We start from the raw sequence: 26875 nt of genomic DNA, 5'->3' as shown, positions 1-26875 counted from the left end.
ACCCAAAACCTAATCAATATCAATCATCAAATAATTAAATAAGTGATAAATCATGATAAATTATGAAACAAAGTAAATCACGATCACTGGCAAGTTACCATCAATAGTTGACAATGAAAAGATGAATTTTGAAATTAACTGATCACAATTCAAGTTGATCAAGTAATACAAAAAAATGAAACCAAAAATTGAAACAAAAGTTGAAATACGATGAAAAGCAATTGAAGTAGACTTGAAATTTGGTTAACCTAAACTGGTTAAGGGTAACAATTGAAAATTATACAATGATAAAGGTAAAGGCAAATAAGTTATTCAAATGGATAAGATGAAAATGATAGGTTTTGATGAGCATAACAACAAAACAATTGAACTCAAGGGCTGTTAGACATAGAATTATCTTCTTCTTCTTGTCTACCTTTCTCTTAACTCGCCATTTTCATCTTCAACTTTCCTCTAGGTGGCCATGGATTGTCATCCTTGACCACCTTGGAGTTGAATGGGCAACAGCCAGACTTGAAAAGTGAACCAAGAAATGACAATAAAACTGGACAAATACACCAAAATATTAATCAACATCACTTGTTCAATAAATTGTCTTTACAATGAAGGTTATAATTTATAAATAATGTTCACCTTAATGTCATACAACGAAAGCTGTAAAAGTGAGTGATTTTAAAATGTCCAGTGATTGATGATTAATATCAACAATTATTATGAAAACCAACGATCAACTTGGATCAACATTTACTAATACTAGTTTATTGTTACAATCAAATATAAAGAATTGTAATAATTTGTAGAAAGCCATCAATCAAATCAGGTATAAGGATAAAGTACATAAGGTTAGGAGATGAAAAAGGTTTCCAGTTGACTGAATGTTCAACAGTCAACTGTAGCATAAAGTACCATGAAAAAAACAAGGTGACCAGTAAAAGTGAATAAGGCAACATTTAATGAAGAGCAAGAAAAGTTGAAAAAAAGTTCAAAGGTGAACCAAGCGGCGAAAAGAGTGACCCAAAAGATGGAGAGCACCAAAAATAGGTGATCATTATCATTGATTATCACCATCTTAGTAAATCAGTTTACCTTGTATTTTAGGTGTGGTAAAGGTAAACTGGAAAAAAGTGTATCAAGAGACGAAAGCTTGCCAATTATCTTAGACGCTTCGACAATTATGGACTATTGTCTTGATTATATTCATCTGTCCATGTCTGGTTTACCCAACCATCCAAGTTGGTAAAATGGCGAAACAAAAGTTCAAGTTCAGAGTTTCTAGATTACAGGTTTATTGTTGATCTTCAGTTAGTCACACCATAGGTGTGTTTATACCAGCCTCAGGCTTGGCGATATGTTAATGATAATCATGATTACTAGAGATCAGGGAACTTTGGAATTTTGGTTTTTTTTTCTTTTCTCTTTGTTTAGAAATCGAATTAGGAAAAACATTTTCTGACCTTTTTATGGATCCATCAATAGGTGAGGTTTAATCGTATTTTGATTTGTAAGGTTAAGAAGAAAAGGTATTTTTTATTGAGATGATAATTGTCTATCAATTTTCTTTGATCCTATTTAAAGGTTTAATGATAATCAACTTGAAAAGATGAAAATCTCTTCAAGAGGAAAGTTCATTGACAATGAATAATAGATATTAAACATTTAAGGTTCACAATGGGTAAAGTTATTATAAATCATTATGTTAATGATTCATCTTTTTTTTCAGCTTTCAATATTTTCTGGTAAACAATTTTCAATATTTTTACCGGTTAAGATGATACAAATTCAAGTAGAAATCATGTTTCATGGTGAGTTTCATTTAAATTAATATGGTTACTTGAACCATTTCAATGTAAGTTTCATTAAACATCTAAACAGGCCCATCATCAGGCCTTCATTTTTTGATAAGTTTAATTAAATTTAATCTTAATCACGTTCAAGTTTAACCTTTTTGATGAAACTCAGACTCAACTTGGACAGATTAAAAAATGTTGAAAATCAATGTTAACACAATCTGATGAAATGTAATATTCAAAGAAGCTCAACTGTCAATTGTTATCCATGTTAAGTCACGGTTAAGGTTTTCATTATTGGTGTAGACTCATAGCTCATGGTTATGATGATAATCATGATGATGGTGATGATTAAAGGTTATCGATGAACAAGGAAAGTTGATTGTTCAATTGGCAATTGCTGGTCGTGATTTAAATGCTTCATGATTGTGGTTTTTAAATTTCTTTAACTTAATAAAATACCAATCATTATCAACTCTCTTTATCCATCATATATTCATGATATGTTCATGAGCTGGACCTTCAATTAATCATCTAATTGTATCAATAATAAAGGTAATCAGTGATGGTTAAATGTTCAAATTAACAATAAGCAAGAAAAGTGTTGAAAGATTGTTTAACATTTAAACGTTATTTTGCTCATCGGTTGCGATTAACCAAAAGGTTTGTATAACAATTGAACAGTTGAATATCATTTGAAACCCTTTTCTGGTTCAATTGTTTTCTGGTTAACAAACCAGTCAAAAGGCTTCCAGAAATCATCTTGAAAAGGTTAATTAAGAAATTATTTACTGCTCCTGTTAACAATTAACTTAATCATCTTCTTTATTATATCCGGATTTAAGTAAGGAAAAGGACAACAAAAAGAGTCAAAAATTGAGCAAAACATTTGATAAAAATGATAAAATGAACTGTTGGTAAAAGGTTAGTTTGAAATAAAGAGCAACAATTAAAATAATCAACGATAATGTGAAGGTTTGTTAATGTTACTAATGGACTTGGCAGACTCAACAAGTTACTTCAGATTGATGATTTTAAACTGTGATCATTTAATATACATTAATAGATGAAAAACTTAACAATGTTTGATGAAGAGTTTGAAAATGGTTGAGAAAAATATCTAAAAACTGAGCTTCTTTCATTATTTTTCATTGTTATTTGTTATTTTAAAAATAGTTCATCTTTTAAAGTTTCCTTTCAAAACCTGTGTTATTAGATTGAAATGCAGGTAAAGCTTTTATTCCAGGTTACATTAGAATCATCTTTGCTGCAAATTTTACCTTTTCTTTCAGGTTATCTTTCTTTTCATTCAAATCTAATCAAAAAAGATGGAGAATAGGCAAAGAATGGAAAAATTTTACACAACTAATTATCATTAAATTATTGAATAGAGATGAAGGATAATGGTCAACAAACTGATCATAATGATGAACATAATGATTATATAAGAGGCAACAGTTTCAAGTTTAATGTTTGATTGTTATTGTTGTTGCTCTGGTTTGCTGTATTACAATCAATATAAACAGACAGAAGAGCGAGTGAAATAAGAAATAAAATGAAAAAAATAAGATGTTCAATCAACTAATCAATCATGTAATACAACCATTTTCAAGGTAATACAAGGTCTTTGGTTAAGTATTAGGTTAACATGAAAAGTACCAGAGTTTGGAATAACAAAAGTCAATTTCTGGTTATTTCAAAAGGTATTAGCTGATTGTCAGTCAATTGTCATTATAAATTCATATTTATCAAACATGGAAAACATCATTTTAAACATTTCAACATGTTGGTTGAATTGAAAAGATTTTTTGTTTTTTGTTCAAACTCAATTAACAAGTCTTCTTCACTTTACCAGGCAAAGGTTTTTGATGAACATGGGGATAAGAAGCACCCTGGTTATTGTGTTGACCTTATAATAATGATAATCCAAGTAATGGTTGTTATAATAACAAGGAAAGTCCATTATTAACGGGTGATCTACGATTCTTTGGCCTCTATAATCATCATCATTACCATCTTCACCTTCAATTTATTTATTTTCTTGAGAAAATTTTTTTCTTCTCTTCTTGTTGTTGGTAAGCTTTGATCAATGAGATTCTTTGGGTTTCATCTTCTTCTTTTCTCTTCTTTTCTTTCTCTATGTAACAAGAAATTGGGTTTGACCTCTTACCTGATTTTCTTAACCTTCATCTTCTTCTTTTCTCATTCTTCTTTCTTCTTTTTTTTTCTTGGTCTTTGGTTTCTTGTTTAACCGAAAGGTAAACCTTAATAAATGGCTGTGTATTTAAAGTAATAAACATTTACTCATTGGCATTCCTTTTTTACCTTTCAATTTTGGTATTATTTTTGTCATAATTTGCGCTTCAATTGTTCATCTCGAAGTGGTCATTTTAAGGTTTACATTCAATAAACATTTACAGAAAATTTCATTTCAATTGGTCTTGACGCTTAAGGTAAACTTTGCTCTTATAAATTGTTCAGATACGATGATCAGGATTGGGATGGGATAGGAAATTTAATAAAGAGATATTCCACTTGGAATGAACTTTCATCGGATGAAGAAACAAAAATGTTGCTCAGTTAGTGTAGCATCATTGGCTTGAGCCATTTGAAAATTAAATTGATCTAATGTCGATAATTGCAGGTGAAATAAATTAACTTGATGGGATAACCTTTTTTTATCAACATTATCTGTAAACTGAACGGAACTGAAGTAACTTTTTTTGCAACAACATAATCATTACAAGTTTCTTGCCGATTTTTAAGAAATGAAAAGTTGATTGATCTTTCACTTTTCAACCAGAATATCAACCCTGAGAGGGCCTAAAATACTGACGATAGGAAAGCCTCTAAAGATATTGAATCATTAGGAAAAAATTTTGCTATAAACCTGTTCATGTGATCCTCATCAATTTCAACTTGAAGCTTCTAATCACAAAATTCAGCTTTGATTGCATCAACAACGACAATCAAAACAACGCAAAGACAGTTACTTATTTGATTAAAATTCATGGAAATCAATAGATAATGAATTTTGCAATTGAATTTGCATTTGAGTTTTGACTAGTTTTGGAAAATATCTTTCGATTTGATATTTATCGATTTTCATATTTTGACATTTGAACAGTTTCAAAGCTTTGCAGTTGAGTTTCTTTGGCACAGTTTCACCGGTACACTTGATGGTGAATAGGAATCGAGATTGATTGAACAAAAAATACTCCAAAATGGCACGAATGAAATGATGCTATTAGGGTTTACTCACCTTGATCGGATTGACAGTTGATTGGTTGAATGAGAGTGTTGACAAGCACAAGGTAAAGACAAATTGTAACAATTAAAAATTGTTTATTAAACAAACCAATGTATCTATTTGATAACATTGTGTATCAAAGTTGACCTATGTTTTGCGATGAATAATTGAGATGATAATTTGAAGGATATCAATAATAAAAGCAACAATCCAGTTGCAACGATTGAGAAGACGATTTTTTCCAAACCGATAAAAACATGTTTTAAACCAACTAATTAAACCGCTCGACAAATATCAAAGAGAAGAGTTGATCAACAAAATGTAAAACACCAATTTGATGGATCAACAAAGACACATGTAATCCAGTTAATAATCCGTTGAAATTGTTTCACTTTGAAGTTACGATATTTGTTGGTTGAAAACAAACACAAAATCAACAGCAACACTGTAATAGAAACATTGAAATTGGGTAAAATTAATCAGTAATCAATAGATGCACATCCAAACAATTGAAGGAACTAGAAAACTGGTTAAAAAAGAGTAAAAAATTACATGAAAAATGGGTGCAAAGAAGAGCAAAAATATTGTCGTTATTCAAAAAGAAAGAAAGAAATGGAAGAAAAGTTTTGCTTTCTCACCGATCAAATATTTTAGTCTCTTTCGTCGCAAGGTAACTTAACAAATGAGAGCTAACCTTTTCATCATCTTCTTTCTTTTGCTGAAAGTCTCTCTCTTTCTCTTTCTTTTTCCCTCTTTTTCCAATCGTGAGCAACAAAAATGTCTTAGCTAAACCAAAAAAGAGAGGGAGACAGAAGAAAAGATTTACAGACAGAAAAGAAAGAAACCTAACCTGTTAGTCAACACGAAAAGATTTTTCCCCTTAAAATTTTTCTTCTCTTTTCTTCTTCTTTCTTTCTCTTTCTTATCTTCTCCTTTCTTCTCACTTCTATCATCTTCACAGTGTCTAACTTTTCTTATTTTTTCCAGCTCTTCCCATGGAAAGAATCAAAATATTGGTAAATCTCTTGGAAGAAAGAAAATAAACTTCAGATGATTACCATTTCTACTTACCTATCAACTTTTACTCATTGTTAGTCAAAGGTTAAACCCATAAATTTTTGGTTGCAACTACTCATCCAACAGTCTTGATTGTTTCCAATTTGTTGCTTCTTCATGTTGTTCATTTCACTTGTTTATTCCTTCAATAATACAAATAAGGGATGATATTAATTTCGACCCACAAATTCAATTGATAATGTCATTCTACATTAGGAACCTTTCTTCTTCCAATTCAGTTGAACGGTACATTTAGTAGCATCTCATTGTACAGTTGAAACGGTAACGCATTAAATACAAACATGTTAACATCCTTGACCACTGAAAATCAAAAGTATAATGATGAACCCACAATAAAGAAGAATGAAAATAAATACAAAATTAATTGGTTTGTTGAACAGTTTAGTTGATGCATATTACGATATGCAAACTAATAGCAAGGTCGAGGAGCAAATTAAGAAATTGAATTTATTATTTTACCACAGAACAATCAAATAAATAAAAAGATTGGATACTCTTTGAGTAATAAGATTGTCATTCACTAATTGTTGAAATAATTGAAACGCGATTGAAATAAACATTAATCCGACTAAAGACAATTTTTGCCCCTTAATGCCATCTATGGTGCGCCGCTAATACTAAAATTAACGGATTGATTAGCAATCCAGTTGAGAGTAACATTTTAATTACAAAAGATTCATATTTAAAAGCCTAAACTAACTAATGTTAGTTACATAAGTAAAATTCATAGATGCAAAGCATGAGGTTCACATAATGTCTGATATCTCTAGTGAATCTTTATATTCCAATTTTCAGCATTAGTTTCCTCAAGATTGATCAACTGATAGAGCTTACAACTTTTTAGTCTTTTGATATAAAAACTAGAAGTGATCTTGAAAATGAGCTTATTTGGCTTGGTTTTTGATGATTAAAAGTATTGAAAATCAAAATTTCATTAGATCTAATGCTCCATTGATTGTAACTTCAGTTGAAATTTTCAAAAATTACCGAAAAATTACATCTAAAGTTGAAAGTAAAAATCTTATTAAAATTTGTAAAATCAATGCTCAAAATTGATTAACAAAACAGGAAAAATTTTCAGCTTTGCCTCTTTTATTGCCATCTGCATTGTGCTAAAGTCACTAAAGCTATTATAAATTTAACATTGAATAATTTTACATTCAAACTTGATGATTGTGATCATAATGATGATGTGAGTGACGATCATAGTGAGGCATAATAAATCCAATTTTTGATTGAATTTTGCTGAAATCTATTTGCTAATTGAAAATGTCTAAAGAATAGCCGCAAACTATTATTTAGTGTCGAATCAACATCATTCAGTTATCATCATACAATGGCTACAATGAGTTTTGCCAAAATCCTGAGAAATCAGTTCAAGTAAGTAATATTCTTAGCCTAAACTGGCCAAGTTTAATTGATAAAAATGATTAAAACTCGTAAAATTTACAATTTGGTTCTAGTAAAAATAATCAAGTTTTGTTGGGTTACAAGAAGCGAGGATTCGGAGTCAATAGATGGAATGGCTTTGGTGGTAAAGTCAATATTGGCGAGGACATTGAAGTTTCAGTGAAACGTGAACTCTACGAGGAATCTTCATTAATTGCTGAAACAATTGTTAAAGTTGGCATTTTGTGCTTTGATTCCGATGCGTATTCATGTGTCCATGAAGCTCATGTCTTGTGCTCAACCGTTCAGTGCTTTCTTTATGTACCAAGGAATAGAAGTTGTCAATGATCATAGATTAATCACAGTCATTAATTATCAAAAATTGGAACCAGTGGAGTTACTTGGAAAATCCTTTATTAGACATTCGCCTCAGACATTAGACTTTATTAGACAAAGTTCATCATTTCCGAACAGGAAAGTGTCTCCCACCATTTGGGAATCCAAAGCAATCTAAAGATTAGAAAAAGAAAAGGAAAGAAATAGTTAAATCTTCAGTTTCATCTTTCTTACTCATAATGGCATAAAAAAACTGTAGCTTTACCTGTGCGACCTTATAAAATAATGGCACTGTCTTTTTCCGTTGAATACGGGTTCGATCCATCATTGAAATACATAGGACATTCATCATCTGAAAACGGAAAGGAAAAATAACAAGTTCCTTAGATTATTAGATAAAAATGTCATGCAAAAATATAATATAATAGAATATTTGACCATCAAGTAAATTGATTGATATGATAAATAAACTTACGTTCACGCTCATATTCAATCATATCAAGTGATACTTGAGCACCTTCTGATGAATTCCATGAGTCAACTCGTTGTTTACCATGACAAAAAGCTCCAACTGACATAGACATCAAGATACGATTAAGGTCACTTCTTTGATAAACCCAGCATCTATATCTGCTGTAAGCATCAATTTCATCATAAGTAATTAAATATGATTTCAGATCTTCCTTCCAAAATCCAATGCATTTCATTTTATGATCAGGATCACTTTGATAGTCAACTGCTGTTCCTCGATGATCAACACTGATGCAATATTCTGCATCAATTTCCATTATTTTCTGATCAGTATCGCAAACAGAAAGATCAGATATCTTTTCTTTACATATAATAGTACTTCTTGGACTTTGGGTCACTCCACCACGAATTCTGGTTGTGAAAGGAATCTCTCCTTTTTGTGTGAAACGGAATTTACCTGCCACTGGACATTTAATGGCAACTGGTTTGGCTGCTAGAAGAATATCGTATTTCCATTCTTCATCGTCATCAAAGTTAGTCCAAGCACAAATCGTCCCAAATTGATCTGAGCTCATGGCTTGTCCTTTTCGATACCGGATCACATTGGATTGAGGAGTGGCAAAATCAAAACAAACGAAGTCTTTTTGACATCCATTGATACCTAGACGAGCCATTACATATCGTGAACCTTTCTTCTGATGACAAATATAAATCTCTTCCTTTTCTGTACCAGTATCTGGTCTCCAGCGCTCCTCCATATGGGTTGAATTGATCTTAACAAGAGCATCAAGATTGGCTGTGTTAATCCACTCTCCTCTCATTCCGTCTGGAAGCTGACAAGAAGGGACAACAGTTGCTGCTTTAACTGGATGTAGGGTTAACCTCTCTGGTCCTTGTTGAGGTGTCCTCAGGACGTTACATTCAGCCGTAGTTGAAACAGCAATGTGATTGGTATCATCTCGATTATTTAACTAAAGAAATGAAAAAGTTAAATTGTTATTTATTTTTCATTTACTTATTTTTGCAAAAAGAAATGAACCCTTAAATGGTGGAAAAAATCAAAATGAACTTACGAAACAACGATAAGCCTCAGAACGTCGAGATTCTCGCGAGTTAAGGACTGCAAAATAATGATTTTTTCGGTTTGGGCCCAAAACAGCCAAAGTCAAAACAGCCAAGTCCAAACCAGCAAAGTCCAAAATGGCCAAAGTCAAAACAGCCAAATACAAAGCTGCTTAAATCAAATAAAACTACTTAAATGATCAGATCTATTAGGGGTATCAAAAAGTACTTTTGTTTTTTTACCACTGACTTTTGCTTCAATTTTGAATAAGTTTGACTCAATCAATAGACTCAATAATTTTGCGGACACAAGAGCATCGATATAGGTGTATGTAGACCATTTTTTGGCTCAATCCGAGTTAATTAAGTTTAATTAATTAGCTTATCAATATCCATAGGCAGGTTTTTTTTGGACTTTTTTGCAATTTGAATTGATATGATTTAAGCAGCTTTGTATTTGGCTGTTTTGACTTTGGCCATTTTGGACTTTGCTGGTTTGGACTTGGCTGTTTTGACTTTGGCTGTTTTGGGCCTTTACCACAGAAAAGTGTGATGAGTTCAGAGTCAAAACTTGTGGCGGAGCAAACATTTTCGAGGCTTAGTTTGTTTCCAATAACATCATTGATACAGCCTCCTAATATTGGATAGAATATGAATTAAAATCTTTAATCGTATAAAATATTTGTTATATTATTCAAATTTACCTTCTATTTTCCAAAACATTAAGCGTTCTTAAAAGAATTCGAAGACAAAAATGACATTGGCTGAAAAGAATCAAAAATAGCAATAAATTGACTTTGAATAGGTTTTTATGAAATCGAAGGAACAAAATGATATAATAATATATTGTTAAATGCTTACGATTTCGTAGCGCGCAAATGGAAAGTGTAATTATCATTGCCATTTTGAACCATACTGACACAGTAAGTTTGGTACGCAGTGGAAACAGATTTTGACTCCTTTATGATTTCATTTTCAGTAATTTTTGTAATGACATCCGAGCACTTTTCACGTGAATACCACTCTCCTTGTAGTTGTGATGGTATAGTACAGGTATGCCTTTCTGATCCATATTGTCCATTGTAAACTTGAAAGATAAATGTAAAATAAATAAAAATAATCACAAAATTCAGCTACATCAACAACGACAATCAAAACAACGCAAAGACAGTTACTTATTTTGGTAAAAAAATTATGGAAATCAATGGATAATGAATTTGCAATTGAATTTGCATTTGAGTTTTGACTAATTTTGGAAATATCTTTCGATTTGGTATTCATCGATTTTCATAGTTTGACATTTGAACAGTTTCAAAGCTTTGCAGTTGAGTTTCTTTGGCACAGTTTCACCGGTACACTTGATGGTGAATAGGAATCGAGATTGATTGAACAAAAAATACTCCAAAATGGCACGAATGAAATGATGCTATTAGGGTTTACTCACCTTGATCGGATTGACAGTTGATTGGTTGAATGAGAGTGTTGACAAGTACAAGGTAAAGACAAATTGTAACAATTAAAAATTGTTTATTAAACAAACCAATGTATCTATTTGATAACATTGTGTATCAAAGTTGACCTATGTTTTGCGTATCAATAATAAAAGCAACACTCCAGTTGAGAAGACGATTTTTTCAAAACCGAAGAGTTGATCAACAAAATGTAAAACACCAATTTGATGGATCAACAAAGACACATGTAATCCAGTTAATAATCCGTTGAAATTGTTTCACTTTGAAGTTATGATATTTGTTGGGCACAAAATTAACAGCAGCACTGTAATAGAAACGAAAGAATTCAAAAAGAAAGAAAGAAATGGAAGAAAAGTTTTGCTTTCTCACCGATCAAATATTTTAGTCTCTTTCGTCGCAAGGTAACTTAACAAATGTGAGCAACAAAAATGTCTTACAAAGTCAATGCTCAAAATTGATTAACAAACGCGAAAAAATTTTTGCCTCAGTTTTGTCTCTTTTATCGCCATCTGTATTATGCTAAAGTCACTAAGGCTAAATTTAACATTGAATAATTTTACATAAAACTTGATGATTGTGATCTGATAATACTCAAAGATCTAGTCTACAAACTAAATCTAATAAATAATCAAATTTGCAGATATTTCATGAATCAGACTCGTTGTTTAACGAAAATTTATCAAGATGAAATAGATGAGTGAAGTTGATTTTGTTTAGAGGCATAATCATTCCAATTTTGATTGAATTTTGCTGAAATCTATTTGCTGATTGAAAATGTTTAAAGAATAGCCCCAAACTACAATTTAGTTAATCCTTCAAGACAGGGCTGCAATTACGATAGCCAATGGTAACAGGGACTTAAACAGTTTACTTTTCGATTTAAACCGATTCTGTTTTAAACAGTTTAAAAAATTGGTGCTAATTTAAAAGTTGAACAGATACTTCGTCCATTCACTGTTTTGACCCATCACCGAACAGTTGTATCCAATTGTCTTACAAACAGTTTCAGTGTCTACTAACATCATTCAGTTATCATCATACAATGGCTACAATGAGTTTCGCCAAAATCCTGAGAAATCAGTTCAAGTAAGTAATATTCTTAGCCTAAATTAGCCAAGTTTTATTGATAAAATAATCACTACACAAGATTGAATTTACTCAGTAACCAGTTGCGATATTTTTGTTTCTAACCGTTAAATTAACACTTACACTTGCTAGTTAACCAAATTCAAGGTGAATATCATCTGATAAATTTATGATGCGTATTGTGCTTAATAATCTAAGGTCGAGATTATACGATTAACAATTAGATAATATTCATGTTGCAATCAATTTACTCCAGATTTAACCAGATCTTATTGCTATAAATGTTTCATTTCTTCTAATTTTCATTTCTGTTTCATTCATTTCAGGTTTCTCAAACGTCAACCCATAATGATTAGACCTCGTAAAATTTACAATTTGGTTCTAGTAACTGATCAGCAAAATAATCAAGTTTTGTTGGGTTACAAGAAGCGAGGATTCGGAGTTAATAGATGGAATGGCTTTGGTGGTAAAGTCAATATTGGCGAGGACATTGAAGTTTCAGTGAAACGTGAACTCTACGAGGAATCATCATTAATTGCTCAAGAAATTGTCAAAGTTGGCATTTTGTGCTTTGATTCCAATGCTTATTCATGTGTCCATGAAGCTCATGTTTTCCACGTTCCCAAGTTTTCTGGAAATCCAACAGAATCAGATGAAATGAAACCCAAATGGTTCCCAATCGACTCCATTCCAAGCAATCAGATGTGGAGTGACTTTCAATATTGGTGGCCTTATTTCAGAAAAGGTCAATTGTTCAGTGCCTTCTTTATGTACCAAGGAATGGACGTCGTCACTGATCACAGATTAATAACAGTTAATAATTATCAAAAATTGGAACCAGTGGAGTTACTCGGAAAATCCTTTATTAGACATTCACCTTTTTTGCCGACCCTTACTGCACCTCATTGATATTGCCTCAAAAATTGCTTTTCATCTAAAATCATATCTGATTCATCTTGATATCTATCATACATGAATATCAAACTGTACAAGAGCCTAGTGCTATCATGATTCATGATTTATACCTTTATACTGACATTAAAATTATTCTGAAAATTATTATTATTATTCATTACAATTGATTCTGAATCGATATTTTCTAAATCATTCACTTGATGGCGTTAGTATCTCATCTGTTGATTTTTGTTCGTTCATCTTCTTCTCATCTTCTTGTCATCTTTGAGCTCTCTTTTTACTTTCTTTTTCTCTCTCTAATACAGTTGAACGTTATTGCTAAATTAAGCATCTTCTCTCTCTCTTTCTCTCTCTGTGCTCGAATTAATTTATTCACGCTTAAACAAGACTACCAGAGCAAAAAGGGACCAATATTGTGTACAAATTCACTGTGTAACATCAACGTGATTCAATCTAATTTTGCCGCTTCTTTTACATCTCTTCTTCATCTTTAAGCGACACTTTTTTCTCATTTTTTTGGTCAATCTTCTGCTAACTAGCATTTGTAAATCGTTGTCACCATCATCAACATCACAATCCTCTACAACCAATCACCAATCTAGTCATCATTTGTCTCCAGTTTGGTAAACTGTTTTCAGTTTTTCACCAATCATTTCTTTTTTCTCTGTGCTTTACATTTGACTCGTCATTTATTGTTAACTAATTGAATATGATTTACAACCAGCAACAGGATACTTGTGTTGAACAATCTGACCATCAGTACAGCAATCTTTGCCTTTTCATGGTGGAATTTTTGCCTGTTAAATTGGATTGAAGTTATTTGACAACATTTAATTTCTCATCTATACAAACACATTCAACCCTTTTCTTGAATAATATTATTTGTTGTTTCCATTGAATCATGTTTCACCCACCATCTTACTGTCATTGCATTTGTTTCATTATTATTTCATCTTCCATATTGTTTGTGATTAGTTCAAGTCAACATACTCAGACATCATTTTCAAGATTAACTGAATCCACAGGTAAACTCACAACTCATGTCAAAAGGTTGAGGACCAAATCATTACATAATGGCACCTTAAATAGGCCCAAATTTTTCATACCAACTAATTTACCATTGAATAAAGAAATTAAAATCTACATTTTCAATGAAGAGGTTAAAAGGTAAGAGCAACCAAAATGTAAATTAATATTGCAAACTCATTGTTTTCTTGTTTTTAAGGTTTACATTTACAATCAACTCTAAACTTGAGGCTCCATTAACATTAACTGTAACTCCATGCTCTGACCCAATCAAATGGACGTTTGAATTTGTTGAGGATATCAACGCAAAAGGTAGGATCAACTATCAATCTGAATTGCATATCTATTCATCTGTGTAAACTAAAACAAATATATTACTTGTTTAGATAATTAGCTTATTTAGCCATTCATTTTTGTCTGTCATTAACCCTTCATTGAAATTTCCTGGCAAAATATTTGACGGCCTTTTGAAAAAAAACGATGATTGATTAACAGAGAAACGTTTAGAAGTACAATAATTGGTTAATTGTTGAAACGGGTCTCGTCTGTTTATTGTCAAAATTTTATTCAACTTGATATTGTGATAATTGGATTCTGTTAACCATCAATTAGTAGGCAAAAACATCAATTATCATTTGGTAGTGCAAGCTTAAAATAATTTCAGTATCCAATTTCCTTGTGATTACATCAATTATCTAACATAACTGTCTAATTATTTGAATGTTAGATGATCTTTTCTTTGAAAATGTTTAAAGTTGAATAATCATTCAGAAAGTTATTCATTCCAAATCAAAATGTATGTACATGCCAATATTACGAAGCAATATGAGGAAAGTTTTCTCGGTGAAATAATACAATGATTTAATCAAAGCTCATTTAAGTCAACCAGGTCAAATATTCAATCAATCAGTTAACATTGGTTATTGTGGTTTCCTTCCATAATGTGAACATTGTTAATGATTATCTGATGATTGAATCGATAAAGATCAATTGAATCTCTGTTTATTTATCCATCATTTTAACATGGAAGAAATGAACTTGGATGTGAATCAAGTTTGAGTGGAAACATTCAGGATTAATCTAAGACCTTTTTTTAATACGAAAACTCAAACGATTTAAAGCTTGTTTGCCTGAAGGGCTGGACAAAAAAAGTAAATTGAAATAAAGTCAAAGTAACGATTGCTGACAAAATCAGAACTCATCCAATATCGAAATAGCGTGAATAACCTGAAACTCTTGGATTTGGATTAGTAGTTCAACAACCCTGCACATCAACAGAAACCTACTGTTAATATTTACAATTATGTGTGAATATCAACCATTTGAGTTTCTGTGTTATTTCTTACTAGACAATAAAGTATTGTAAAGTTGTAAGAACAAAAAAAAGCTGAAATAAGCAATGAAAAACTAAATAAGTTATTCAAAAATCTGAAAATTCTTGTCATGGCTGCTAATTTACAGAGCGAGTCGACATTCTTGATGAATAATTCGGGTCTGTAAATGAGATTTATATTTGTTCAGATGAATGAGCATTTTTATCAAATCTTTTCCATTGTTGCTGATTCTGATTGTTTGCCCTTTTCCTCTCAATGGTCCAAATTGTTGTATTGATTTAACTTGTATTCCTGAAACAATCTTTACATTGGGTTGGTTGAAGAAAGCAGTATAATGTAAACTTTATCCTGTGACGGTCAACTTTTCTTGTCCTCATTTCTTCCATTGTTTTTCAGCTTTTCCATGTTTTCCTCGTTGCTTGATCTTTGCTCAAATGAATCCTTCTATTGATGTTGGACAATATTTTTGCTTAAATTATTTTATTTTGTAATGTTGAAAGATCCTCAGATTGACTACTTCATTGGTTATGAGAACCTAAAATTGGTAAAAAAGAGGAAAATTAATATAACATGTAATTCAATGGAGATTAAAGAGTTAAAATTATTTGGTTTTGAAATGCAAAGTACATTTTGATTCTCAGCAGTTGTCATCTTTTGATATCGTATTTCACTGATATTGATATTGGGCTAACAAAGATTGAAAAAGAAATACAAAAAGTTAAATGAGAGTCTCAAGAATTACTGTGACAATGGGAAAGCAATTTGTAAACAACAGCAGAAACTGATGTCTCAATAGGATCGTTGAAATTATAATTGGAAATAAAAGATGTAACAATGAGAGATCGGTTAACAAGTCAACAGTGAAAGGATTAAGATTAATCCTTTAAGACCTTAAAACTTGACTAAACCTTTGATTTCCAAGTTAGCTTTTTTTCAAATCTCACAAAACTTACAAATGTAAACGATTGAAGCAATTTGTATTTTAACAAAAATGTTGGCATTGTACAAGCTCAACTTGTATTATTTGTAAAGGAAATTGTCAGTTTTTTTCCTTAACCTATCATTATATCATTAAGATTGAATCACTTGGTCAGCCAAAAACGCTTATAACCATTTACAATAAAAAAGTAAAACTTGCCATTTGCAATAGCGAAATGTGTGGCGCAACGGAAATGTTTAAAATGATTTCAATAACAGCATTCGATAGTTGTGATATTGGATATCAGCTGGGAAAATCAGACATTTTTTCTTGGTGAAATTTTCATTCCTTGTTCCTCTGCTCCAACCTACATATTAATACAGTAATAACAGTGATTCGTATCTGTATTTATTGGGTTTGTCAGTCTTTTCATCTTCTTATTCTTCTTCCTTGCCGTTCCATTCTTAAAGGTATCACGCTGTTAGTGGTTTTGTTACAGGCTTAACACATACAAACAATTTAGGCTTGTCCATTCAGCGTAACTCAACAAAATGAACCGTGAAACGAGTAAGAAATGTTTGTCACCAGAAAGGAGAGAGATTAGCAAACATTTAGGAACCATACAATCATCAGCAAAATAAATGGTCGATAAGGATAATCGTTATTTTGGTCAGTGGAATAAAAACTCCACCGCTACGGTTAGACTGTCCAAGTCAAGTCAAGTGAATCCGGTATAATAATTCATTTACACATATCTAAACACACAGAGAAATTAACAAAAGTATGGTTAATAGCATTGAATATGTAGAAAAGATCAAGAGTGGTCCTCCCTTGATTGTTCAAGGAAAACCTTTACATTCAATATTTACCCAAGATATATTAATATATAGAGAGACACAAATGCATGAATATATTTGAATTGTATTCAATGAATGGTAAATGGCAATAGATTCTGTCAATTGAGAAAGATAATACTTATAATCAGTTAATCGATCTGCTTAGAGTCGATCAGTATGTCCATTTGTTGGCATCATTATCAATTAATTGTCAAAACATGAAAAGGCTGTTGGTGATTGTGATGATTATTGTGATGATCGTAGAGTGATGATGATTTTCAAAGTTGATATGCACAAATCAAACTAAACCCAAAACATCAATAAATTATCGACAAATTGTATTGTCCTCTTGTAACTTGTTGGTGTCACCTTTTGATAATATAAATCAACATTGTTTCTTGTTGTTCCATCTAAAGTCTCTTTGTATTGTTCACCAAAAAAGCAAGGCTCAATACTAGTAAGTGGAGATAGAAAACTTGCCAAACTGTCCATTTTGTGTCAATTGTTTGATTCAACTGCCATTTCCATTGAGATCGATAGGTAATTTGACCTGTAAGCAAAAAAAATGGAAAAGGAAATTAGATAAAATATAATAGGGAAATCGAGTTGAATCAAATCATAAAATCTTCCGATTAAAAACGATGATAGTCGCAATAGCAAAATAAAAGTCGGAGCAGAGTACATAACCGTTTTAAAGGCCTAACAAAAAGGTTTCTATTAACCCGAACACTTATTAAAGCAGATGAAATTATCAAATTTAATCAAAATAATATTCACAAATTATTTAGTAGAGCACTGAATTGTTACCAACAGATCTTAAAATTTATAATCACTCAGACAATGTGCTTTTTTTGAACTCTGACAGTCGAGCTAAATCCACTTCAAGTTACGTGAAATTAGCCTTTGAGGGAGATTTGTTTTTTTAGAGTTTATTTAACATAGGGTTGGTTTTTGATTGTATTGATCTTCATAGTTAATTATATTTTTTATATCATTTTATATCTTTTATTTTGGTTAACTATTTTCAACATTTGATGCCATTTCTCTCATCATATAAACCTATTTACCTTGATTGAAAGTAGTTTACACTCAATCAGATTGACTAAGTGATATCTTTTTATGTTATCCCAAGATTATGCGACTGTTGAGTATTTTGAATCAACCAAAATAAGATAATCTTCTTCCTCTAATTGGGATAAATCTTTAAAATTCACTCCAACCAACCTTCAGCATCTTGGAAAGCTATAAAATCACCATCATAATCACTATTATCATCTATTTTTCATCATTAACAGTCATCATCATAAATACAAAAAGGCCTCATCTTTGAGTTGCTGATGAATGCCTACAGCGAAGATCATAAATTTAGTGTCAAAATCTAGTGAATCTGTTGAATCCCACTGAATTTTGACTTGATTAGTTAATTAAACAATCTCTATACAATATTAAATTCAACCTTGCTCCAATAATCTGTGTTAAATGTTTGCAGAAAAGGATAGATATTGAATTGAAAGGTACATTTTACCCAATGGAAGCCCATCAATGTGTAATTAAAACCTGAACCTGACCGAGATACCTTCAGTGATATCTGATTTGTTGATTCGTTCAGTTGATAATTTCAATGACAAAAAAGCAATTAAGGTGCGAGAGTAAAATCAAATCTTTCGTCAATAAATTTTCACTGCCTTTCAGTTCATCAAAAAATACAAGAAAAGGAATGTTAAAAATTACACTTTCCTTCTCACTTCTGGAATCACAGTTTCTCAACCAAGTCACCGAATCACTTGAAACAAGATTGTTAATCAACCTTGATAATCAAGCCCAACAACAATTATCAACTGTATTTATACCTCTACCTGATTGTGTAACTTGTCCTATGGTTTTCTGTGTAACATCCATCACTTGAGTCCCATGTATCTTCAAACGTCACCCAGGATAATCTGTTAAGATAATATTTGAATTTGTTTCTGCCTTTTTTAGTTACACTTTTTCAATACTAGCTCATGTGATGAATGGTTTTCTCAACCATTTCGCATTTTAAGCCCATTTCTGAGCGCATTTATGTGAACATTCCTTTTGTCAAATCTCGAATTGTATTAGCAAAAGTAAAATAACCATTCATAAGGTAATTGATGTTAATATTTATGTAGTCAATTGACTTTTTTTGAGCTACATTTTTAGCTTAAATTTGCATGGATGCAAAATGAAGCTCAAGACTAATCCATGGTCAGAGAAGGTTCAATTTTAGCTTAAATAGGAGTTGCGAACTTGTAATGTAGCCCAAAATAGATTATAACTTATTCACCATTTTATTGCTAACATTGCTAACATTGTAATATCTGTTATAACGTTGAAATGTATCATCATCATGATTCTGTTGAATTTTTCATTTTTGACACTTTCTCAACTTTGTTCAACCTTTGAAAGATGATCTTTTATAAATCATACATTTTTATTTTCTTCACAAATCTAAGATTATGATGATAATCATGATCACTGTACCATGGCTTTTGGACTCTTCTATGAAACTATGTATGAATCTTTTTCAGCATTCATATCTATTCATATTTATACCTCTTTTTTACTCGATATAATCACATCTTATCCCTTTATCAAAATATAAATTACATGTTTTCTTATTTTTCTTTATTTTCTTCTTCTCTTTAGGTTTGGTATACAATTTGATTTGATTCAGTGAAGTTAACTTTCTCCAAACTCAATAGGATAGTGATTAATTAAGGAAAAGTCAGAATAAGCAATGATTTTAATGGATGACTTCAGTTGTTTATGGCAAATTTTCATAGGAAATTCATGGTTGCACTTCTGAAAGAGAAGACGATTAATGTAAAGACATTGAAAGACAGGCAAATGATGAAAATACATGAACATGATGATCCACAAGGAAGAGCGAGAAATAATATGAATAATAAACTGATAGAAATGTTAGTGGAACAGAATAAGGAAGAAAAGTGAATTGTAAAATAAGATGAGATTTATGATGATTGAAGTTGATTATTTACAACTTGAGTTGTTAAGGAGTTTCCCTTGTAAATCTATTACATTGAGTCTTGCCATTCTAATCAACTGTAAAACTAGTCAACTTTCTGTTACAACAGTTAGTCTGGTTAATTGTGATTACACTTTAAAATCAACTGATTTTAAAGCAACAATCAAAATTTGTCAAATCACAATCCTTAAGGGTTAGTTTAGGCTAGACAGATATGAGTAAAGACATAATTCAATTTATATTGTTATGTTATATTTGAAAAAAAACGGGAAACCATTGATTCATATTAAAATGATTTACTTTGATTAATGTTAATTCACTTAAAAAAGCTAGTCAATTTAAGTGATAATTTATTCAATTCAACAATAACTTGGTAGGTTGTTAATTTACTGTTGGATCATAACAAACTACTCTTGTTAACTTGCTAAGCAAACCTTAACCAAAAGTGTATTTTTGTTAACCATCAATATAAATCAATTTACAATTATGATGATAATTAATTGCTCTAGCAAATAAATTCAAACGATGAAGATGGAGTTTCAACAGACTTTGGTGAAAAAAAGGTCTTGTTCCATGTAATCATGTTTGGAAATGTTTGTTGATCATTATTGGAAGCCTTAATAAACACTAAAGAGGTTTTTTAAGGCCAATCAACTTTAACTGTTTGAATGAAAAATTAATAACCTTATTGTGTGTTTGGAGTTTCAAAGTTTACCTAATTGGAAACAATTAATTTTTACATTTCCCATCAACTATAATCTAATGTATTTTGTTTATCTTTTGCTTTTCCCTTGATAGAACTTGTTAGCACCAGAAAACGTCGTCGTCATGGTAAACATAGACAATCGGATGAGGAAAGAGCACGAAGAAAACGACATCGCCACGACCTTAGACAACTATCCAATGGATCACAACAATCAAATTTACTTTTGGCTAAATACAGTGGAATGGAACGGAAAAGCTTTACCGATATTCGCCGTCAATATGCTGGTCAATATGTTATCCAATTGTCATCCAACAAACGAGCGACGAGTTGTACTTTGATTTTATCTCATTTCAGCCCTCACCCATTGTTACCCATAAATGACTCGCTCTCGGTGGTTTCTTTGACTCATTCAAGTGCCACTATCCATTGGAGTCCCTCATTGAGTGAACCTGATTACTCTATCGATTATTATGTGGCCATCAATCAAGATCATAATCTTGTATCCTATTGCGAGTATTTTGAACAGGTTGAAACTCTCATGAAGAATCAGTCTTTAAACCATTCGTTAATCAAGTCCAATAAAAGCATTGAAATGTTTACACCATGGCCTCCGGTTTTACCCCTCATAGAGGCAACTGAGGACACTGAACTTGAAAATGAAGTCATCACTTCACCAACTACTCCTTTTACCCGTTGGTACGAACGTACAATGGCCAAAACCTGGGAATCGGAACAGGCGAGGAAAAATTGGACTCAATACAACATTATTCGCCTTGAGCAGGCAAACAAATCAGCAAACTATCATCACACTTGGAAATATCTTAACCCATCAACTCGCTATTTTGTTGATGTGATTGCAATCAACCGAGCAACTAAAGCAACTTCACTTTACAAAGGATTAAATTTAACAACGAAAGTTCCATACAAAAAATTGTCAATTCCATCTGTAACATTGGATGTTGGTTCTAAAAAGCAAAAGCCAGATTTGATGTGGCCAAAGTTGACTAGAATTCGAGATAAACGCTTGACAACTGTGAATCTGTCCAAACAAAATAATTTCACTGAGATATTTTCTTACCGTTATAATGATAGTGATTTCAGTGTAGGTGGTAATCTTTGGCTGTTTGTTCAAATTTGCTCAACCTCTCATTCAAGCAAGGTTGATGTTACAATTAATGGTGCAGGATTAACCAATGCTGTAATGATTAGAGAGACTGGAATCAAAGGGAGTCGAGTAATCAATATCCCAATGGGACTTAAATGGTATAACAGCACAATGAAAAGTTCAACGACAAAAAATAACCAACAATTGTTGATTATTTCCCTGACTGGATATGGTAAACTGTCTTTTGATGTCAATTTAATGATCAGCAAAAAACGATCCCATATTCCTGAGCCTCAACTACCTCGTGATCGAAGCATTCGTGTTCTTGATCTACTGACAACGTGTAACTCTGTTGAGTTAGCCTGGATTGCATCTCCTGATGACAAGGCTTTGTATTGTTTATATGCTGCTCCAATTACACCAGATATAACTGAAAAACAGATACACCAAGAGTTAAAAGAGTTACCAGGATATAATCTGAATTCAACTTCATCTGCTCGATGTGAATATTTGAAAAATATAAAATCAGTGAAAGGACAGAAGAGCAAAAGTAGTCTCAAAAAGTCAACAAAACCTGCAAGATTCGCTCAATTTTTGGATAAATCGCGCTATTTTAAACGTTTATATTGTAACCAGTTTCCTCGTTTAACGGACAGTCGCTTAGATCAGGTTATAATGCATACAATACATCATTTGAAGCCGTCAACGGAATACGTTTTCCTGGTCGAAATTTGGAAACCAAAGGGACTAACTGCTTACTACAATTCGATAACAACAGCAACTAAATCAACGGAAATGTGTTAACATGCGAGGCATTTTTACCATTTCTGTAAAGACATTTTCATTGAATAATTGAAATTGGAATCTTTAATTTCTCCTTTTATCTTTACAAAATTATTCAAGTATGATGGACTGTTACGTCTCGTAAAAACTATCAATGGCATTCATTTGCTTATCTTTATTGATTTGTAGCCTCATCATTCAATCTTAGATCTGAAATTTAGTATTTATGAAACTAATTGCCCAGGACATTGAGATACATGTAAAAGGAGATCAACAAGTTATTAAAATACTGAGAAACTAAGTGGAAACTTGGAATGGCCATTCAACAACAAATCATCAACATTATCTAAAACCATTCAAAAGATGAACGTCGATAGAGATTAGAGAAAGCAAAGAGAGTTAAAAGCGATCCAAGAGTCCAACTCTCCTCTCCAATAGCCTAAAGTAATGGTCAATCTTGCTAATATAGTTGTTTTTTTACCGGTGATCGTCATTTGGACAATTTTGTTTTTTTTCTACTTAAAAGAACAGTTTAGGACCAAGCAACTAAAAGTAAGGCTTGCTCTTCATTTTGGATGTTTACCTGATCAAGATGAAAGACAAGATCATCTCTTCCTTGAAATTTTCATCCTTCAACTTTTCTCGTCTCAACATATTCGTGTTTTATAGATTATTATTATAATAATAATATCATTATTGACTTTTTAACGGACGCTAATTTAGCTGATAAGTAAAAAAAGAGGCTGAAACAAGCGCAACATTATTCCCTCTACTTAATGTTCCGAAGCATCAACCATTTACTGGATTACCAATTGCAGCTAATTCAAGGAATTGACATAAACTGCCAAATGATTAAAATCATTTTGCCTAATTTCAGCATTTTTCATACGTGATTATGCCAATTTTTACAGCTTTACTGCAAGTTATTACATGTTTTCCTATTGTACATCATGGTGAACTGCTAAGCGGATTTTTGTCCCTATACTTTTGCCAATTTTGGCAAATTTTATTCTCGCCTTATCTTCTGGTCCTAAACTAATCATCGTCATCTCATCATCTGATTACTTTCAATCATAACCATTGGAAATGTTCAAAATTACGAATCGCCTGATTATATACTAAACTTGAATGCTCATCTTTTTCTTATCATCACCGCCACTGACAATGGCTTCATACTGCATTGCTTTTGTATTTATTATCAAATTGTGAAAAGAATTAATAAATTGTAATGAATTGTTTAATAATCATTGAAACACTTGACCATTTCTTACCTTTAATCTAAAAATAAACTTGCGGTCAACTGGTGAAAATTGCAAAGTAATCTTAATCGGTTATAGTCAAGTTGATAAACAGGATAAAATGAATAATCCTAACACTTATCAGCAACACATTTACGGTTTATCATTAAATGATTTCCAGCATTTACGCTCATTATAACTTGCATCACCTGGAAAAGCTGTTCATTAGCTTATTGTTTAAATCAAACATAACCAAAAGATGAGCACACAAATAAAAATTCTGGTTGTTTCCGAGGGAAATAAGTCTACACTTGTTAACCATAGATTTGCTCCAATTGTATTTATCCAATAGCCTTAATCATCATAAACCGACATCTATCCATCTCTCTGGTTAATTAATCATGCCTTTTGTTTTATCATCGTCAAATTATCTTTTCTTTTCCAGTTAATCACCTACTGAACGGTTGATTACTTATTCTTATTGTTAGTTTTGTCTTCTGTGTTTACAAACTTTAACCAAACAAATTATCATCAAGGTTGGCGACAATCAGCAACATTCATCAACAGTAAAGAAGTGGCATCAGTAGTGTAACACATCGTTTCTTCGTCTTTTTTTCCTTCAGTCAGTGCTGAGGCCTTGTGGGTAAGTTAGAAAAACGCTAAAAAATAATTATGATTTATGCAAGGCTATAACAGAATGTTCAGGATAGCGGTTTCCATGATGATGTCCTTTTGTTTGGTTTGGCTGCAAGAGAGTCATAAAATGCAAGGGAAAAGGATTAGAAGCCAGAATGATCATTAAGCTTTGGGATTAACTTACCTCTGCTTAACCATTCCAAACAGTTACTAATTAAATTAATAAATGTTGTCTTTTGTTATCACTATTGATGAAATATGTAAACATTACTAGGTTTTTCTGGAACATTTGGTAAAAATGGAAACAATGAACTCAGCGTCATCAACAGCCATATGTAAACCAGTCAACGGTTGCCATCCAATTGAAACAAGTGACCAAAGGAAAGTCAATTATGATCCTTCTGGAAATTATTCAACAGACACGAGTTCCATTGATTCAGGTGAATTTGTTGTTGACACTGGAATACCAATCAAATCATCAGCCAATCATGGATCTAAACTGGACAAGAAACCGCTGTTAACCAAGCTTGTAGACAACACTACTAATGTTAGTAAAGGCTCCGTATTATCAACAGGTTAGCCATAAAGTCTATGTTGCTATGTTTCCCATTGTGATTTGTGTTTCGATGATTAACCAACATTGCCTAATTTTGCAATATCGATATGATTAGCATCTGAGATTACAAATTTTTTTATCTAAATTGTTGTTTCAATCTCATCTCTTTTGTTGAAATTGGTGTTAATCACTCATTAAACGAGTCGATTTCAATGAATATTAGCTTTTATTAGACTTTTACATTGAAACAGTTAAATCATTGAGTAAAGTTTTCTCGACTGTTTTACAACATAATTATTAATCAAACCATTGATTAGACTACAGTAATCAAACCTTGCAATTTAACTGTTAAAATCTGACTGTTATTGTGAAAATACAATTAGCTGAAACCGCACTTGATGCATAACAACTTCCATTTCTATTCATTTCTCATTATTTTAATCCATCAAAGCATGAATCGTTAACCATGTTACCACAGCTTTGAGTTAATGCTTTTAAATAGCAATCATTTTCACTGTTGGTAGTGTTGTTGATTGACCAAATCACTAGACAAACCATCACTTAATTTTCAACTCTATCCAAGGAAAATTCTGTTGATCAACTGTTTATACCCAAATTCATTCACTTTTCAACCAATTTTTACCATGTACTTAACAACAGGTCGTCATTTACTTGATGGATCAGCTTTCTCACATCGAAGTATCGTAAATTTATATTCAGAATACAAACAAACCAACGACAGAACAGTGTTTCATAGACTTTCATTTGTCTCAGTCATTGTGGCTTCAGGTAAGATAATGTTTCCATAATCATTTCCCATTCAGTTTAATTTATTTTCATTTTTCATTTTTCACAGTTCTATGGATCAGCTGCTGGTGTGGAGTATTATTTCTGCCTCTAGCAATGATAGTCTTTGGTAATAAGCAAATTTTTGATTGTCAATCCTTACGGACAACTTACTCAATATCAAATCTTCTATTGCCATTTAGGAATCATATATCGTGATGACTGCCCGAGTATACCTGAATTGCCTGGTTTATTGATCTTTATGGGAGCTGTGACAACAATCAATAATATTGTTAACGTTCTGGATCATATTCGTAATTTATATATTAATGAGAATAGTCAAGCTGAAAGTAATTCAAGTGGTTCATCGCGTTTATCGACTTTCAGCTTTTTCCTAAATTTTGTAACCCTCATTCTGGTTATTTACCTTGCTGTGATTGTATTTAAACATCCATCAACTACAGATGATGACAAAAGTAATCATTTCTGCTCACCAGTTATCTACAATTTTGCCTCATGGATAATTTATTTGCTTGGACTTCTATGCCTTTTCATTTTCGTTGCCATTTTCTTGGGCTGTTGTTATATCCTATGGAAACCCTCTCGATGTGGATCTTGATTTTCTCATTATTGATCATCAACTCTGTAAATTCAACCTCACAACTTGCTCACCATGATTTCAATTCAATTTTTCATCGTGCAAGGATAATCCATGGAGAGAAAATTCAAGAATGATGAGAATTTATTGATACTCATGATCATTCATCTCTTTTACTTATACATTGTACATTGAGTTAACTTTTGTTTTCTGGTTTTCAACATTTGCTTTGGGTAAGTCAATCATTCAAATCATCCAATTGCAAATTTTTAATTATTTATAATGTTATTGCAAATTCTCAGTATACTCAATATCAATCCGATTAATTGTTAATAAATTATGTTGAATAACCAAAAAATAATACATGCTTTCATAATGTTGTATAAGATTTATGAGACCGTGTCAATTGATTGATCACAGCATTGATTGTTATTAATATTACTAATTCACAACTGCAGAAAGTTGATACAGCTGGCAATTAATTTCATCGGCAGAAAACA

At 31.7% G+C, this 26875-nt stretch overlaps 6 protein-coding genes and 2 long non-coding RNA genes across 14 annotated transcripts in view; 4 read left to right on the top strand and 4 right to left on the bottom strand.

The window, feature by feature from the left end:
* The window catches only part of sas (stranded at second transmembrane protein), a 33146-nt gene extending 26358 nt beyond the window's left edge, over nt 1-6788 (bottom strand). Inside the window, exons 1-3 of one of the 4 annotated variants that reach the window (XM_089268584.1) lie at nt 6305-6788; nt 6109-6236; nt 5050-5482 (exon numbers count right to left, since the gene is read on the bottom strand). In XM_089268584.1, coding sequence (XP_089124710.1) covers nt 5050-5167 — 118 coding nt within the window. In that variant the 5' untranslated portion in view covers nt 5168-5482; nt 6109-6236; nt 6305-6788. Of the gene's footprint in view, nt 1-5049; nt 5483-5675; nt 6063-6108 lie in introns of those variants that run through there. The other 3 variants (XM_089268585.1, XM_089268583.1, XM_089268586.1) reach the window with 3 other exon arrangements.
* A 63-nt stretch (nt 6789-6851) lies between these two features.
* On the top strand, nt 6852-7851 carry LOC149093618 (oxidized purine nucleoside triphosphate hydrolase-like). The gene is made up of 2 exons (XM_089268591.1): nt 6852-7494; nt 7578-7851. Exons 1-2 carry the CDS (start codon nt 7451-7453, stop codon nt 7849-7851), a joined length of 318 nt encoding a protein of 105 aa, XP_089124717.1. The 5' UTR covers nt 6852-7450.
* Nucleotides 7490-11278, bottom strand: LOC107365246 (uncharacterized). Its single transcript, XM_089269379.1, has 8 exons — nt 10817-11278; nt 10234-10459; nt 10078-10136; nt 9752-10006; nt 9384-9544; nt 8315-9281; nt 8105-8191; nt 7490-8013 (listed from the first exon to the last, which is right to left on the bottom strand). Exons 1-7 carry the CDS (start codon nt 10932-10934, stop codon nt 8115-8117), a joined length of 1863 nt encoding a protein of 620 aa, XP_089125505.1. The 5' UTR covers nt 10935-11278; the 3' UTR covers nt 7490-8013; nt 8105-8114.
* A 233-nt stretch (nt 11279-11511) lies between these two features.
* Nucleotides 11512-23808, top strand: LOC107365237 (protein NDNF). The gene is made up of 4 exons (XM_015932712.3): nt 11512-11930; nt 12257-14012; nt 14071-14183; nt 20766-23808. Exons 2-4 carry the CDS (start codon nt 13747-13749, stop codon nt 22580-22582), a joined length of 2196 nt encoding a protein of 731 aa, XP_015788198.2. The 5' UTR covers nt 11512-11930; nt 12257-13746; the 3' UTR covers nt 22583-23808.
* LOC107365248 (oxidized purine nucleoside triphosphate hydrolase-like) lies at nt 11887-12839 on the top strand. The gene is made up of 2 exons (XM_015932722.3): nt 11887-11930; nt 12257-12839. The coding sequence occupies exons 1-2, from the start codon at nt 11887-11889 to the stop codon at nt 12837-12839; spliced, it is 627 nt and encodes a 208-aa protein (XP_015788208.2).
* LOC112539163 (uncharacterized) lies at nt 14418-17908 on the bottom strand. Of its 4 annotated transcripts, none has more exons than XR_016199451.1 (3): nt 16994-17871; nt 15833-16879; nt 14418-15740 (listed from the first exon to the last, which is right to left on the bottom strand). It is a non-coding gene; the product is annotated as an uncharacterized LOC112539163 (long non-coding RNA). The 4 variants fall into 4 exon arrangements; XR_003082809.2 differs by having other exon boundaries at nt 16159-16879; nt 16994-17867; XR_016199450.1 differs by having other exon boundaries at nt 16344-16879; nt 16994-17859.
* LOC107365239 (uncharacterized) lies at nt 23777-24760 on the bottom strand. The gene is made up of 2 exons (XR_001569383.3): nt 24620-24760; nt 23777-24544 (listed from the first exon to the last, which is right to left on the bottom strand). It is a non-coding gene; the product is annotated as an uncharacterized LOC107365239 (long non-coding RNA).
* Nucleotides 24176-26736, top strand: LOC107365238 (uncharacterized). The gene is made up of 5 exons (XM_015932713.3): nt 24176-24442; nt 24710-25010; nt 25652-25780; nt 25848-25907; nt 25981-26736. The coding sequence occupies exons 2-5, from the start codon at nt 24734-24736 to the stop codon at nt 26394-26396; spliced, it is 882 nt and encodes a 293-aa protein (XP_015788199.1). The 5' UTR covers nt 24176-24442; nt 24710-24733; the 3' UTR covers nt 26397-26736.
* The last annotated feature ends 139 nt before the right edge of the window (nt 26737-26875 follow it).

Source organism: Tetranychus urticae, chromosome 3 (genome assembly GCF_039701765.1).
Source record: "Tetranychus urticae isolate SD_2017Ah chromosome 3, NJAU_TeUrti_SD_1.0, whole genome shotgun sequence".
In the NCBI taxonomy this organism is placed as follows: Eukaryota; Metazoa; Arthropoda; class Arachnida; order Trombidiformes; family Tetranychidae; genus Tetranychus; species Tetranychus urticae.
The sequence above is the reverse complement of the archived record's forward strand: the minus strand, read 5'-3'. Positions and strand labels throughout refer to the sequence as shown.